The sequence below is a fragment of the Halyomorpha halys genome, unplaced genomic scaffold, assembly GCF_000696795.3.
Source record: "Halyomorpha halys isolate HHAL.00 unplaced genomic scaffold, Hhal_1.1 Scaffold590.1, whole genome shotgun sequence".
NCBI classification, from domain to species: Eukaryota; Metazoa; Arthropoda; class Insecta; order Hemiptera; family Pentatomidae; genus Halyomorpha; species Halyomorpha halys.
In genome coordinates, this window is record NW_027109458.1 from 347,320 (window position 1) to 362,675 (window position 15,356).

The 15,356-nt window shown below is 27.7% G+C and overlaps 1 protein-coding gene across 1 annotated transcript in view; it reads right to left on the minus strand.

Moving 5' to 3' along the window:
- Positions 1-2,756, minus strand: part of LOC106684549 (leucine-rich repeat-containing protein 23) — a gene marked incomplete at its 3' end in the record, with an annotated part of 133,802 nt that extends 131,046 nt beyond the window's left edge. Inside the window, 1 exon segment of the mRNA XM_067047652.1 lies at positions 2,594-2,756. Coding sequence (XP_066903753.1) covers positions 2,594-2,614 — 21 coding nt within the window.
- Positions 2,757-15,356: the final 12,600 nt, after the last annotated feature.

A 15,356-nucleotide genomic window follows, 5' to 3' on the forward strand; every position in this document is an offset into this window, starting at 1 on the left:
GTTTTTTTTTACCGCACCCGGACCATATTCCATTCATAATTTTAATAGTTTTAAATTTTCATCTTCCATTTGCAGTCTGACTTCCTGGGGGGTTATAATATGAAAAAACATTGTAATTAAAATTTAGCATTTAGAACTGAAAGATATAAGTATATTATCTATTAGGTTACTGTGAAGATCATCCTAGTTGTGTTATTATTATTATTAAGAATTTTACAAGTCAATGCTCATGCTGGAAAAACTTCCCTAAGAGTCTAATAGCTACAGAGGATGGCTTCTAAGGCAGTTTAATAAAAAAGACAATGGTTTGATATTTGAAGTGATTGACCTAAAAAAGCTCGAATCTGGGTTAAATCACTCATTTTAAATATAAGTTCTTAGGAGCTTGAATTTGATGGAAATTTAATTTCTCAATGCTCATAATGTTCAACTTGAAGATAACTTATACTTGTCTTGCTTTTTATCGCGATGTCAAATTGCAGATGAAATGGCATCCAAATGACAAACCAATCAGCCTGCATGTTTTTTTCTGTTTGCATTTAATAAAAACTGTAATCTATAAAATAAACCTTCTCAAGTGAAATTCATAATAAATAATTTGGATCCCACAAGTCATTTATACAAATTATAATGTTATAAACTATAACATACACTAATACTAATATAATAAGATACACTAGTACTTAGCCAGTCCCAATTAAGATAGGGACTCTAAGGAGCATAATTGAGGAGGTAAGATGCCAGGAAAAGCAAAGTCAAACAGACTTATGATGAACTCCATGGGAGAGGCAGTAGAAACCAATCAATGCCTTTTGTAAGTTCAGATTACAATGGTGGACACTCTTATTAACCTAGATATGAAACTGAGTCCCAGAGGCATGTCTAGCCCCCCCTTTTTTAGCTTTTCCTTTGCTTTGAAGGAGGTATACCACCCCTCTGGTCCTTAATATGCAATAGCAGGAGGATAGTATGCCCTACTCTCCATCAAAGCAAAACTGCAGCCAAAAAGTTGGAAGTTGGCCAAATCTCTGGTACTCAAGTTCAATTGAGGTGAATATGAATGTCCGCCATAGTAATCTAAACTTACAGACGGCAGCCTATGATTGGTTTCTACTCTTCAGCCATGCCCCAGGATTTCATCATAAGGCCCTTTTTTGGCTTTACATAGTAGCTTACCCTCTCGATCTCCCCCCTCTTTCTTTCTTTCATGTACGTCATTGGCGATGATCCTCAAATGTGGAGGTAAACATTGGAAGAAAATATTTACCAATATAAATGGTAAACATGCCTGTATATTATTTATATATATATATATATATATATATATATATAGGTAAATTATTTATTGTACTATATAATATTATATTAGACCTAAGGCAAATCATGGAATTTCCAATAACTACCTGCACAAAATAGGCATTACTGAAACTTTTAGATGCGAAAATTGTAGCAGTAATGATAGCCTTAAACATATTGTACTTGAATGTCCAGTAAACAAAAAACAACAAGAAATATAGTTCAAAGATTGAGTACAAATTATTTATGATAGAAATAATACAGATTATTTATGATACTATATTAAAAGTAACAGAATAAAAAATATGTTACATCTATAAATATTTGAAATTTCTAAACAAAAATGTATAATATAGTTATGGTATAGGATATTAGTAAATCAGATATGTTTAACTTAATAAATAATAGTAATAACAAAGGGATTGGGCAAACGACCCTACAGAGATTTCATAGATTATAGTTAACTAATTTTTGGCTTTATGGAATAAATCAATGCCATCCGCACAGAAAGAAATTATTATTAATCTTAATTTTGCAATTTTACATATGCCTTTTGGCATTTAATGTAAATTTGTGAATCATTTGAAAACCTTTGCATAGGATTAGTAGGAATTCAAGAGTGGAGACACCTTCCAATGAAGACACTCCTGACATATTATATCCATCTAATGTAGCAGATCCCTGCTACTCTTCCATTCTTCTTGTCGGATCTAGTGGTAGTGTGTGTCAGTAATGTTTGTACCAGTAAGTTGAGATGTCCAGCTAGTGAGTAATAAAAAGTTTTATACCTTTTTATTATGTAAGTCACAAAAGGTATGTCCAGGCCCTTCTGTGATGTTTAGTGAAGTAAAAGGGACTGTGAGTGATATATTGGAGGAATTTGGATTGGAAGATCTAAATGGTTTAAAGATGGAATTTTCAGCAGGAGACCCATGCTTGAGTGGTGTATGTTCATATCTTCTGAGGAACAAGTTGTATTTAAGTCCAACATTAAATCAGACAAGATAAGTGATTGAGATATATTTGCCTCTATAAGTAATAAATTTGAATAGAGTTACTTTTCAGAGTACCAAAAAACAACTGAACGTTTTACTTATATAACTTCATCATTGAGAATAACTTTTATTCTTCAAGACTTATAACTTATTTAAGTTCTAAATTTGTGTTTACAATACTTTATTCCACAAAGAATACTTCTAGTAAATTAATAGAACTAACAAATCCGAGAAATACTACTTCTACTTTGTTAAGTTAGGGTGGTGATGTTATCCAGAAGTTTGACGAAAACAGGACCTACCTCTAAGTCAAACTGATCCATGGTGGAATTTATTTTTTTAATCCAAAATAATATCTTTTTGTTTTCAAACTTTATCAAGTTATTTTTCGAAACCTAACGATCAAATCAATATAAAGTATCTATAATGTGAACCTTACTGGTATAGAACCATAGTTTTCTCTATGTTCAGAACATATGTTTCCATTTCTTTTTGCAACTTGAAAAATTCCCAAAAAGGACGGTCAGTCGGAATGACAGTAAAGGACGTTCAGACTTATCGTATTGAAATAAAACTGGTGGATTACCGAGAAAATTTTGAAATAAAAATCATTCAAAATTTGAAGCGGGGAAGGTACTGGTATAGTGGAGGGGAGGCCAGAGTTCATCGTTTCACTTTATTCTTGCCGGCAAATGTCAAATTAAAGGCCAAACAAGTTTTCTGTTCATTTACTTTAATAAAATCATCCTAAAATTTACGAATAGTAATTTATTTAGAAAATAAAACAGATATTCAAAGAATTCAAGAAAAAAAAATGTAATTTATCGAACCGCTCTAAACAGATTACCCTTCAATAGTTTACTAGAAGAACTATATAAATAAATCAATCCCAAGTAAAACTAAAAAAGAAATATTTGACTGGCTACTTTCTTTCTTACTTCTAATCGAATCTCAATTACTGATTTATATTCACCAAATTACCTGTAGTTTTTCTTAAATTCGCTTAATGACCTCGATCCATTATATTATGATAAAAAATATGGCATTTGACAATATTTTAATCGAATGATAATGTAGGGATTCCGCCATTTTCCTACAAGGACCAAAAGTGTTCCTCCGCCAAAAATAAGGCTCGGAATCACTGATAAAGACTATTAGACAATGTTCTCTTTTTTTTTCTTTTTTTTTTTAAAGTAACTTTAGAAATAAGATTAACTTATAGGATGAAATGTAAAATTTGTTTTTAAATTAATGTAATGTTTTCAAAGTGAATAATTAAAATGATAGACCCTCGAAGTTATTTAAAAAAAAAAAATGGGTAACTGAATTAATTTATTCAATATTCCTTTTGAATTTATTGAAACCTCAATTATTGAAATAGAAACTTAAAATTAAAACTAGTTTTGAAAGGCGGAATGGATAGCTTGGCGCCATTTCTTGGCGGACTAGACATTAGTTCTAAATGATCCCAAAAGGTAGCGCAGACATTACCATGGTTTATGAATTTTATTACAATTTTTCCTTTTAATGTTAGCAAAAGTTTCTTTTATTCAAACATAAAGGTTTATAATGTTAAAATTTTTATTTTTACCTTGCAATCAATCGGAGTTTTCGGGAATGTATCAATTGATATGATTTTAAGTGAATTTTATTCCTGAAGGTGGAAGATCTTTTTTACCTCCTTTTAGGTAAGCTATATACTTTTCATACTTGTTAAATTGAAATAAAGGTATTAAAAAAATTATCTGTATTTATGAATTTAAACAAACAAAATGAATATAAATATAGTCGATTATTTGATCATTTCATGTGAAATACTTGACCTTTTTAACATTTTACGAAATCTGTTTAAAGTTTAAACAATTTTTTAAATATGTCTGCCAAAATGAAACAGAAAACTTAGAGTTGGTTTTTGGCTAATTGACCCATTACTTATTGTAAATACTATACCTATTAAGTTGTTTTAATGAATAATGATTTTATCTAATTTAAGAATTTTAATATTCCTAATTTACAATTTTTTTTTTATTAGGATTTTCTTATTTTTGAATAAAACATTTCAATTAGTAATACTTTCAGGAACCCAGTCGATCGGAGAATGGTCTTCAACTTTGATGACATATATTAGTGCGCTTTAATATTTCGACTCAATGAGTGCGTTTATGACTGCCGATGTGATGAATTCTTGAGGTTGGCAAATAAAATACAGGTAAGCTTCTTCATTTAGGTTTTTCAAAATTGAGAATTGTACTTTAGAACTTATTCCTCACTAAGTAAAGTACAATAGAGCTTTGAATAAAAAAAAAAAAAATTAAATACCCAAGTACTGAAATTTTTATCATTCGTCTTAATGGGTTTCTTCATACTTTATTAAGTTCATACTTTATTAAACAATTATTTCACCAGTATGCATTTAAAAAAATTGCTTGTAGAACATATTTGTCGAAAACAAAAATTGTTTTAAGCAGACTGGAAGATTTCTGATTGACCGAGTGTATTAATAAATGGATTATGGTCCGCGTGCAGTCAAATTAAACTCAAATAGTAATATTTTGTACTATTTTTATTTGAGCCAACGTTTCGCCCCACATTGCAGGGCTTTGTCAGAGTTGCTTTGATGGAAGTCAGTCAGAGTAAACTTCATATCACTCTGACTTTGACTTCTGTCAAAACAGCCTTGACCCTCCAACGTGGGTCAAGTTATCTCAAATAAAAATATTACTATTTGAGTTTAATTTGATCGCACCCAGACCATAATCCATTTATTGTTTTAAAAAATATTTATTTAGGCTTGTTACATCTTGTGTTTGAGAAATAATGTATCAAGTTTTCTTATGACTAATCCATGTTTAATGCAGTATTAATAATGTTTTATATAATATTTATTTTGGTTTGTTACATCTTGTTTTTAAGAAATAATTTATCAAGTTTTCTTATGACTAATAAATATTGTTTTTCAAAATTATGAATCTATACACTAGCACTATATTAATTTACTTTTTAACTATCCAATAAACCCAACAGTTCCTCCCAATGATCGGCAGAATTTAGCACATGGAACATGAGAGCCTTTCGCCAGATGGAGGAATGGTTTGGCAACTTATATTTTTGTGACTTTTGTTGTTTGAACTGTTCTATCAATTATCTCTCCTATGATTTGTGTGTCAGGTAAAATGTTTTAACAGAAAAATAAAGAATAAAAGCAACTCAAAATTCACTAGTAAGCAACCTAGTTTTAGAAATTTTTACATTTCGAACTTGGCTATCCGCAGACTTCTATTGCTTTGGAACCGCTGCACTAAGCAAAATTTTGATTAGGAAAATCATTTTTTACATCTAATTTTAATAAATATGTATTTAGTTTGTTGTAAAATATCCATTTTTCCCGTAGGCATAGCTAACAAGTATTCAGAGAGTCCTAGGAAAGTTCGTAGAGTCATTCTTTTTCCTCCCAGTATACTTATCTATACATATCTACTATCTTTATACAAAAAAATCATTTAATTTGAATCAAAATTTAATTCTAAATATTTGTAATAATCTTAAGACATCTGACTGAAAATTTAATCCAGGTTAAAAAAAAGAAATTTTTTGAAATTTCATTTAATAACTTTGGGTAATTTGCTAGAATCAGAAATGAACTCTGTTTTCTTCCACTATGTACAGATTTTTCAAAATTCGTGGTGTATAATTCCTAAAAATCTTTCAGAGCACTTAGGATACCTAAGCAATCACCATCAAATTTTTATGGAATCAAAAGGATTTTATAATAAAGCATATGGAATATGTAAGACATTAGTAGGTCTATTTTAATTTGAGATATAAAACTGTAATACGATGTACTGTTGATAATTTAAATATATTTGTGAGACTTTTTATTACCTTCAAATCTATACTTTATTATCACTCAGATAAATCAAAAATCATCTTTCTAAAGGCACTAAAGCATTTAAATTTTTTGAAATTGTGCTGAGTAATAAAGTGTTTAAGTTATTAAAATGTGAAATCTAATTTTCCCTCTCCTGAGGTGAGAAATATTTCAATTTTTTCATTTTTATTTTGTTGGAATTTTGCATAAAGGTTATTTTGGTGTAATCAATTAGAATATGAAGTTTATTTTTTGTTAAAACTTTTTTAATTTAATTAAGTACATTAATTTATTTATTTTTATTTTAAAGCAGTTTTTTTGTTAATTGTATTTCCTGTATATTTTTTGTACATTACTATAATTTTATCCTTTAAAATTAATTAAAATGCTTTATTTAACCAATTAATAACACAGATCTACAAAAAGAAACAATACAATTTTGTTCACTTACTGGAGACAGTAAATTTGTTTGCACATTTTCTTGGATCATCTTGAAATGTTTAGTACTCGTATGTTCTTTTATCAAATTTTAATATTTTGGTTCCATTGGAAAGATAATCTTTCTCTAATTCTTATGATTACAGTAAGCTATATATTTGGTAAATTTGAAGGCAATAAAATGCCTCTCAAATTTAATTTAATGATTATTAATATTTTGCATTATATCTTGAATGGACCAACCATTTGATATATTATAAAAATCTTTTGATACTAGAAAAATTCGAAGTTGATCTATAGAGTACACTAGGTGCTCTTAACCTCAATTTTTTGGCCACTGAACGGGAATTAAGCATCATTAATATGCAAAAAATCTGTAAATGATAATAAAAAAACTGAGTTCATTTTTAATTTTAGCACCTCTATATAAAGATCAGTGAAAATTATTAAATCTAAGTTTGGGTTATTATTAGTTTTTTTTTACTTCTTTTTCTAAAATTATGCAATGGGACCCAAACAAGTGTGTAGGGAAGGCCAGAGCTCCCCAGAGATACATATGCTAGTAATTTTTCGTATTATTTTTGAGAACATTAGTAATAATTTCATTCACAACCATTTTAAATTATTTTAATAATGAAATCAAAATAATACATTTTGTCATAGAAATGTTTAACTCCTATTGGCAATTTATATTAATTAAAATGTTAAAAAATAGTTGTATAGGAGTATCTATTAGGTCATCTCTTCTCTGGCCCATACGCATATATGGTTAAAGCTCAGTTGTGGGAGGGAAGAGGTGCACTCCATGACAAAATTATAACAATTTCAATATTTCATAAATTATTGTTAATTACCATAGATGTGATGTTTTAAAAATATTTTAGGTTATTTGAGCATTGCAAATAAAAAACAAAAAACTGGAAGATTATTGATTGACCGTGTGTATAGATGAATGGAATATGGTCCGGGTGCGGTCAAAAAAACTCAAATAGTAAATAATTATTCTATTTTTATTGAGCCAACATTTCACCTCACGTTGCAGGGGCTTCGTCAGGGCTAAAAAAGATACAAACACTTGACATAGTTACAAAGAAGAAAAAACATAAGTGGAAAATAACAAGGGCATACAATGAAAAGTAAAATATAATAAAAAAAATTAAAAGTTGTAAATAGTAAATGAAAAGGGTAATAGTAACAAATAGATAAGAGATAAAATAAGAGAAGAAAGTACAAATTAAGAGATGAAAATTCTTTTTTTTTTTCATCTCTTAATTTGTACTTTCTTTAATATTTCTTCTCTTATTTTATCTCATCATTTGATTTTATTCTTTTCTTTTTTCATCTCTTAATTTGTACTTTCTTTAATATTTCTTCTCTTATTTTATCTCTTATCTATCTGTTACTATTACCCTTTTCATTTACTATTTACAACCTTTAATTTTTCTTATTATATTTTACTTTTCATTGTATACCCTTGTTATTTTCCACTTATGTTTTTCCTTTTTTTTCTTTTTTGTAACTATTTCAAGTGTTTGTATCTTTTTTAGCCCTGACGAACCCCTGCAACGTGGGGCGAAACGTTGGCTCAATAAAAATAGTATAATTATTTACTATTTGAGTTTTTTTGACCGCACCCAGACCATATTCCATTCAAAAAACAAAAAACATTTTCATGAAACAATTTATTTCTACATCAAATAAAAAAATAAAAAAAAACCTACATGATAAAAATTTAGGACTGCCTACCTATATTTATCAATCCGTGGTTGATTGATTCAGTAGGAATGCAATATCTGTCTCTAAGACTTTCACTAATCCTTCTGGAAGAAATTTAAATATTTTCTTTATGCACTTTTCCCGAGTATTGGTCCACTTTTCTACAATGCAGTTTCTTAGTTCCTCTACTGAATTGAATTGTTTCCCTTGTGTAGAAATTGCTGAAGATTATGTAGAACATACTTCGCAACTGTTCCCAACGATCTTGAGATCTGTTGGTTAGGCAGAGTAGAGTGAAACAGAAATAATTTTGTATATGTATGTGGGTAATTGACCATAAGTTAATATGAAGGGAATAGTTAGGACTATGGTCAAGGAGGAAGACAAAATAGTAATAACTATTTATTTATTTTCTGCCAACATTTCAACCAATCTTGTAGGTTAGGTAGTACTTAGTGGTACAACAAAAAGATACAAAGGTAGAGTTAATGTAAGTGTAAAAGAGTGATAAATTATTAACTTAACTAATGAACTGAACAAATAGATTAAAATATATATGATTGAAAAGATCTATTAATTTAATTAAATAAGGAGACATAGTTGTTGCAAAATGGTAAGCGTTATTATTACCGGTAAATTATTATCACAGATCACATAAAAATTTAGCATGGGTAAAAAGTAGAAATGAGAATGATAAGAGTTAAAAAACTCTTTAATTTCAATATAAAAATAATAATAAAGATAAATTATAATATAAACTAATTAGACAATAGCATAAAAATAGTGATATAAAGGGGAGTAATAAGTAAAGAAAATAAAAATTTATCACTCTTTTACCTTTAAATTAACGCTACTTTTATATATTTTTATATTAGCCCTGATGTACGTAAAGGATGTAGCCCTGAAGACCTATAACATAGGTCAAAACATTAGCAAAAATAGTTATTATTTTTTCTTCCTTATAGACTCTACACCTGACTATCCCTATTATAGAAATACTTTTGGCTTTAAAAAATCTTTGACAACAGATACTATGTGGTTAGGTGCATTATCTTGCTAAAAACTTGTCAGTTCTTCTCCTCTTTGAACAATCATATCATGAATAATCTCTGTACTATTAGTTTACATTCATTTTTGTTTAAAAGTTTCATATAGTCACACAGCATACTTATTTTAGTCTAATCAGACAATATTTTTAATCTTACGATAAATGAGTCTAGCCAGGTATACAATAATAATTATAAACATTATATAGTAATATATAATAAATAGTAATATATAACACAAGAACACGACTTTTTTTTGTTTCATCTCTTTGGTTTTTCCCCTTCCCCCCCCTTTTCTCCTTCTTTTCCTTCCCTTCTTTTTCTCTTTCATATTTTGGTTTCAACCCAATGTGCCTTTTACAGAATAGTGATAGAGATATGAGAAGATATATGAAAGATACCTAAGTAACAAATATAAATTTTTAAAAAATTCAACAAACTATGTTAAAATTAATATACAATAAATATTAAAAATATATACAAAAATAATAAAGTAACAAATAAAATAATAAAATAACAAATATTATATGCAATGTATGCATGTCATCCTTAAATTCAATCTTTCCTTTTTGTAGGTATTTATGGTAAACAAATTTAGTTATTTCAACTTATAATAACAAATGAACTCTTAATTAATGATTAATTTAGAAAATTACACATTTGAGGTGTTCGGCTGTAAAACATGGTAACTAAAATTTTAATCAATTACAGTTTTTTGCATCATCAGATTTTATAAGGTTGGTGTTATAAATTATAAAAACAATCTTTAGCAAGTTTGTTTTCTTAAGACAATAGTGTTGATATTAAGTTATGATAAGTGACTACTAGCAAATAAGGCAAAATATTGTAATTAAACAATTTAACATTGTAAAAGTTTTCATTTTTGGAGTTGCCATGTTTTACTAAAAAACGCCTCATTTATAGATATAATTAGGATTATTTTAAAGTTTATTATCTGATGGTAAACAAATTTTAAAATAATCTGTTTCAAATGAAAGACAGCTCTGAAGTATAGTGTGATTTAGCGCCATCTGTTAGTGGTACGAGAAACATTAGTTCTAATTATTGCCAAGAGGTTGCGCAGCAGATACTACAGTGGTGTATGAGTTCTAATTTACCAAGTTTTTAAAATTATTTTTAATCTTTTAAACTCTCATATCAAGAGTATCTTATATTTGAATATAAATTTTTATAATGTTTAAATTTTTTTTTTCAGGCTTTCATTCAATTACTGTTCGGAGTTAGTTCGGGAGTGCGTTAACAAATGTGTTTAAAAGTGAATTTTATTACTGAAGGTGGAAAATTTTAGTACCATCTTTCAAGTAAGTTGTATGCTCAATTATTTACTTATATTGAAAAATTTTAATTAAAGAAATTAACCGTATTGAATGTTGGAAAAATTTGATTAATTACTTGATAATTTAACAAATAATACTTTAATATTCATATTTTTAAACTTTTTCTATCTGGTGGATTTAAAACAATTTGCTAAAATATATTAGTAAAAAAAAATTCTAAGTAAAATTTTTAGACTAAAGACTACTGATTTTGATTACCGAGAAATACCCTATTAAGTCAGTTGATGATTTAAGCATTATATAAACATATTTAAAAATAACATAATAATTTATTTCAGAAGATGATTAGTAAACGGAATGTAATTGATTGTAGGAAGATGGTCCTACTATATTAAATTAGAAACCAACGTTTCGCTCCACTTTGGAGGGCTTCATCAGAGCTGAATGACAGCGAGATAGAAATTATGATTATTGAAAAATATGATAATATTTGCATTTTTTTCTAATTTAGCTCTGATGAATCCCTGCAAAGTGGGACGAACCGTCAGTTACTACTTAATAGTTTTTCTGCTACTTCTGTACCTTACTTGACTGCCACTCGGACTTTCATCATACATTTATTTATATAATTTTAAAATAATGTATTTCTTACTATTTTATAGTTCTCTAAGCCTAATATTTCATTTTATGCATTCATGCTAATATCACAGAACAATATGAGTTTAATACAATTGATAAACAAAAATGCTTCTAATTAAGTTTAGTCTCATTTTCATGAAATAAATGTTGAGACTTAAAAAGAAAACTTAGTTGTGACTTAAATTTTCCATTTAACATTTTGACTATCTATATTAATAAATTAGGTATTTGTTAATTATAGTATCGCCACTTAGAATAATAATTTATCTAATATTAAAAAAAAATCTTCATTGGTTTGTTATTGCAAACTACTGATAGTCATTTTAAAAAAGTAACCTTATAATTTACACATATTTAAAAGCATTTTCACGTGATTATTGATGAGAAAACGCCAATAGCGGTCCTTCAGGATAAAGAACTTTTACCAAGAAGGTATGTTCCAACGACTACAAAATGAATCTTAATTTTTGTAAAAAAAAAAAAAAAAAAATAACAGTTTAGAGATGCTACAAACGAAGTTGTTGGAAAAACAAAGGAATAAGGATTGAAACGTGGTTCGCTGATTCCAAAGTATGTTTAGAAACTGTAGTACACTTAATTTATTCCTAGTCTGAGCAACAAGCATAAAATATTGTTTAAAACATTTAGAAATGTCTCAACCCATTGCGGTTGATTGGAATAATTACCTTCATTAAGTGTGTATACGAAAAATTGAAAAAAAAAAAAAAATAGTATTGAGAGAGATGGTAAATTTATGGAAATAGACGAAAGTTTATTTTCCAAAAGGAAATATAACATAAAACACGTCCTATTATTGTATCCCTCACCAATGCATTTTCGGAAGGATTTGCTGAGAAACCAAGGAATATATTTTTGGAATTAGTAGAACAGATCACAATCTAAAGAAGAATTATCTGAGTAGTGAAGTTTCATCAGATTCATGGAAGGGATGCATGCATTTAAACAGAATCGGTTACAAACATCAAACTTTAAAGCATAAATATCATTTTGTTATATCCCAAGACATTGACGGATTTGCGAAAAATCGAAATATTATGGGGTTCAGCTAAATCAGGAAATAAAAGAAGAGAAATATATCGGAATTCCTTCTCAACTTAAAGAAAAATAGCTGTTTTCTCAAATCTTAATATATATAAAAGATTTTCGGTTAGAAATAAATAAAAATTAGTTTTGTTTATATAAAATTATGTTTTTATTATTTTATTTTAAATAATTTAATTTATAAGAAGTAGCGATACTATAATTAATAATTACCATAGATTATAGAATATAGATACACATTAATGTTCTACAACAATTTAATTTGATATGAACTATTTAATTTTTCTCTGTTTATATTTTCTTACACACAAGACTGAAACGACAAGAAACTGCTCGTAGATTCCGATTGCTACAACACTTACTTGACAAACGCTCTAAACTTCCCATTCATTACAAAAAAAATAGTATACACTACAATAATCAGACCAATTTGGACATATGGAATTGAGCTCTGGGGCTCCACCAAACCATCAAATTCTTCCCGCATCCAATCGTTACAATCCAAAATCCTACGTAAAATCCTTGATGCTCCTTATTACGTCACAAATAAACTCTTCATAAAGACCTTAACATCCCATTCGTTGCAGATTTGACCCAAACCAGATATGCGTCTTTTTATTCCATCCTTTAACCCATTAATTCTTAATCTTTCATCCTTAACAATCCCTGATAATCCTCCGAGGCGTCTGAAAAGAAGATGGCCACGAGACGTTCTAGTTTAAATTAATGTTTGAAGTATCACCAATGGGTGGTTCCTTCCCAAGATTTTCAAGTGTATATGAAACATACTACATATTTACCTGTTGTATTATTTTGTACAGTTGTAAATTACAATAAATAAATAATAATAATATATTTTCTTATTATTTATCAATTTTGTGACAATCTAGCACCGTATAATAACGTATAATATTAAGCTGATAGGATAAAACATTTTTAAATCTAAATATATTTTTTTAAATTAAAAAAAAAACTTGATAATCTTTATAATTTTTTTTCAGGGACGCGACCGATCTTAATTTATAATTGAGATGAACGAGTTTTGACGAGTGTTGATAAGTGCGGTATATTTTTAAAAGTGTTAATTCGTGTGTTATAAAATTTTGATAAATGTTAATTTGTGCGTTAATGAAATCAGTTTTCCGAAGTTGACAGATTTCTGCATGCAGGTAAGCTCCTTAATTTAAAATTTTTATCATAATTATTCTTTGAAACTTATTCTCATTAAGGTTTAAAGGTACTTTGAATTGAACAAAAATTGAGAAATTTAAGTACTAAAATCTTAATCATTCCTCCTTGATGAGTTATTTTAAAAAGTATATTTGATTAGATAGCCAATTTTTTAAATTTACTCTTTCAGCTATATTAAATATTGGAAACAAGTTTCTACTGTAATATATTTGTGAAAAATAATTTTTGTTTTATGACAAATAAAGAAATACTGTTTTAATTTCTCTTATGTGTAATAAATAATGATTTTTGATCTGACCAACATATTTTATAATTAGACAAATATTTTAACAAAAGTCAAAGAGTGATAATGTAAAGAAAATCAACAGCTAGTTTCAGAACCATAGAACACAAGTATAAACTTTAAATATTACAGAAAAAAATTTATTAAAACAAATTTATTTTTAATTTAGCTGGAAAAATGGTTGTATTTTATGATTATACGAAAAATAATACACATACATAAATACTAGATGATACTTTCTGTTTATTTATTTTTTTGATAAAGTCAATAATAATTATAGAAAGTCTGTTTAGTAAGAAGTGTTTCTAAAAATTGAAAATCTGTAGTCCTGAAGAAGGCTGACGAAAAAATCAGAAATAATGTAGGATTTTATGAAATTAAAACTTGTCATCATTAGCCATTTGAAAACACACTTCAAACTTACTCTAAGTATTCTATGGGAATAAATCAGAATACACCTCTAATGAACTTATAATTTGTATTTTTTATTAAACTTACATCGAAGTGATCTTCACAAAAATATGATGAATGATTTAGATTCAATAATACTTTTGGATCCCTTCTAGCAAGCTTTGTACAAATGTTTCTAGTTCTGATATCTTTTGGCAGTTGGTTAAACCACTTTTGGGGATTCTTAATTGTAGTATTTTTGCGATTAGCTACTTCACAAGAACGATAAGAATTATAACTCATAATAGGTTATTACTTAAATAACAAAGAAAACTAACAAAAATAAAACTAAATGAATTAAAATAATAATTGCACTGAGTAGATAAACCTAGCTTATGTTTATGTCGAAATGACGTCATGCTAAAACAATAATGGCAGCTTGCTTTTTCTTTTCTGCGTAGTTTGAGACTAAATAGCGATTTTGTACTTTAAAAAATCAGGGAATTATTATTATCAAATAAGCGACCACTTTCCAAAATATATCAGACTATACATCCAAATCTAAATATATTTTATTGCGTGAGGTTGTTTGATAAATAACACTAAAAAAAAAAATTAAATAAATCTCCTACTGAGTGAATAAGTTTAGCGTATGTGTTTTTTCGGAATGACTTCATACCAAAACAATAATGGCGGCTTGCTTTTTAGTGCGGTAATAAAACAATTAAATTTTAATGAGCAATTTGAAACTAAATACCGATTTTAAAAAGAAAAATCAGGGGAATCATCATTATCAAATAAGCAAGACACTTTCCAAAATACTTTATTTTAGGGATTGAATACTGGATACAAAATATCGATAATTTAACAAAATAAAGAAATAGTAATTATGAAACAATAATATAGCAAATCATAGGAACACCTATTTCATATCATACCTAATCAAAACATTAAAAAATTCATAATAACGGTATAGCAAAGTATTGCCATGACAACCAAAACATAAACATAACAAATATTAGACACCCTTCCAATATTAAGTAATAGGGGTATTCATGATCACTGGTTTAACATGTTAAAGCGTGTTAAATGGAAAAACTCATTTTAAATCGAAAAAAATTGCCTTCTTTTACC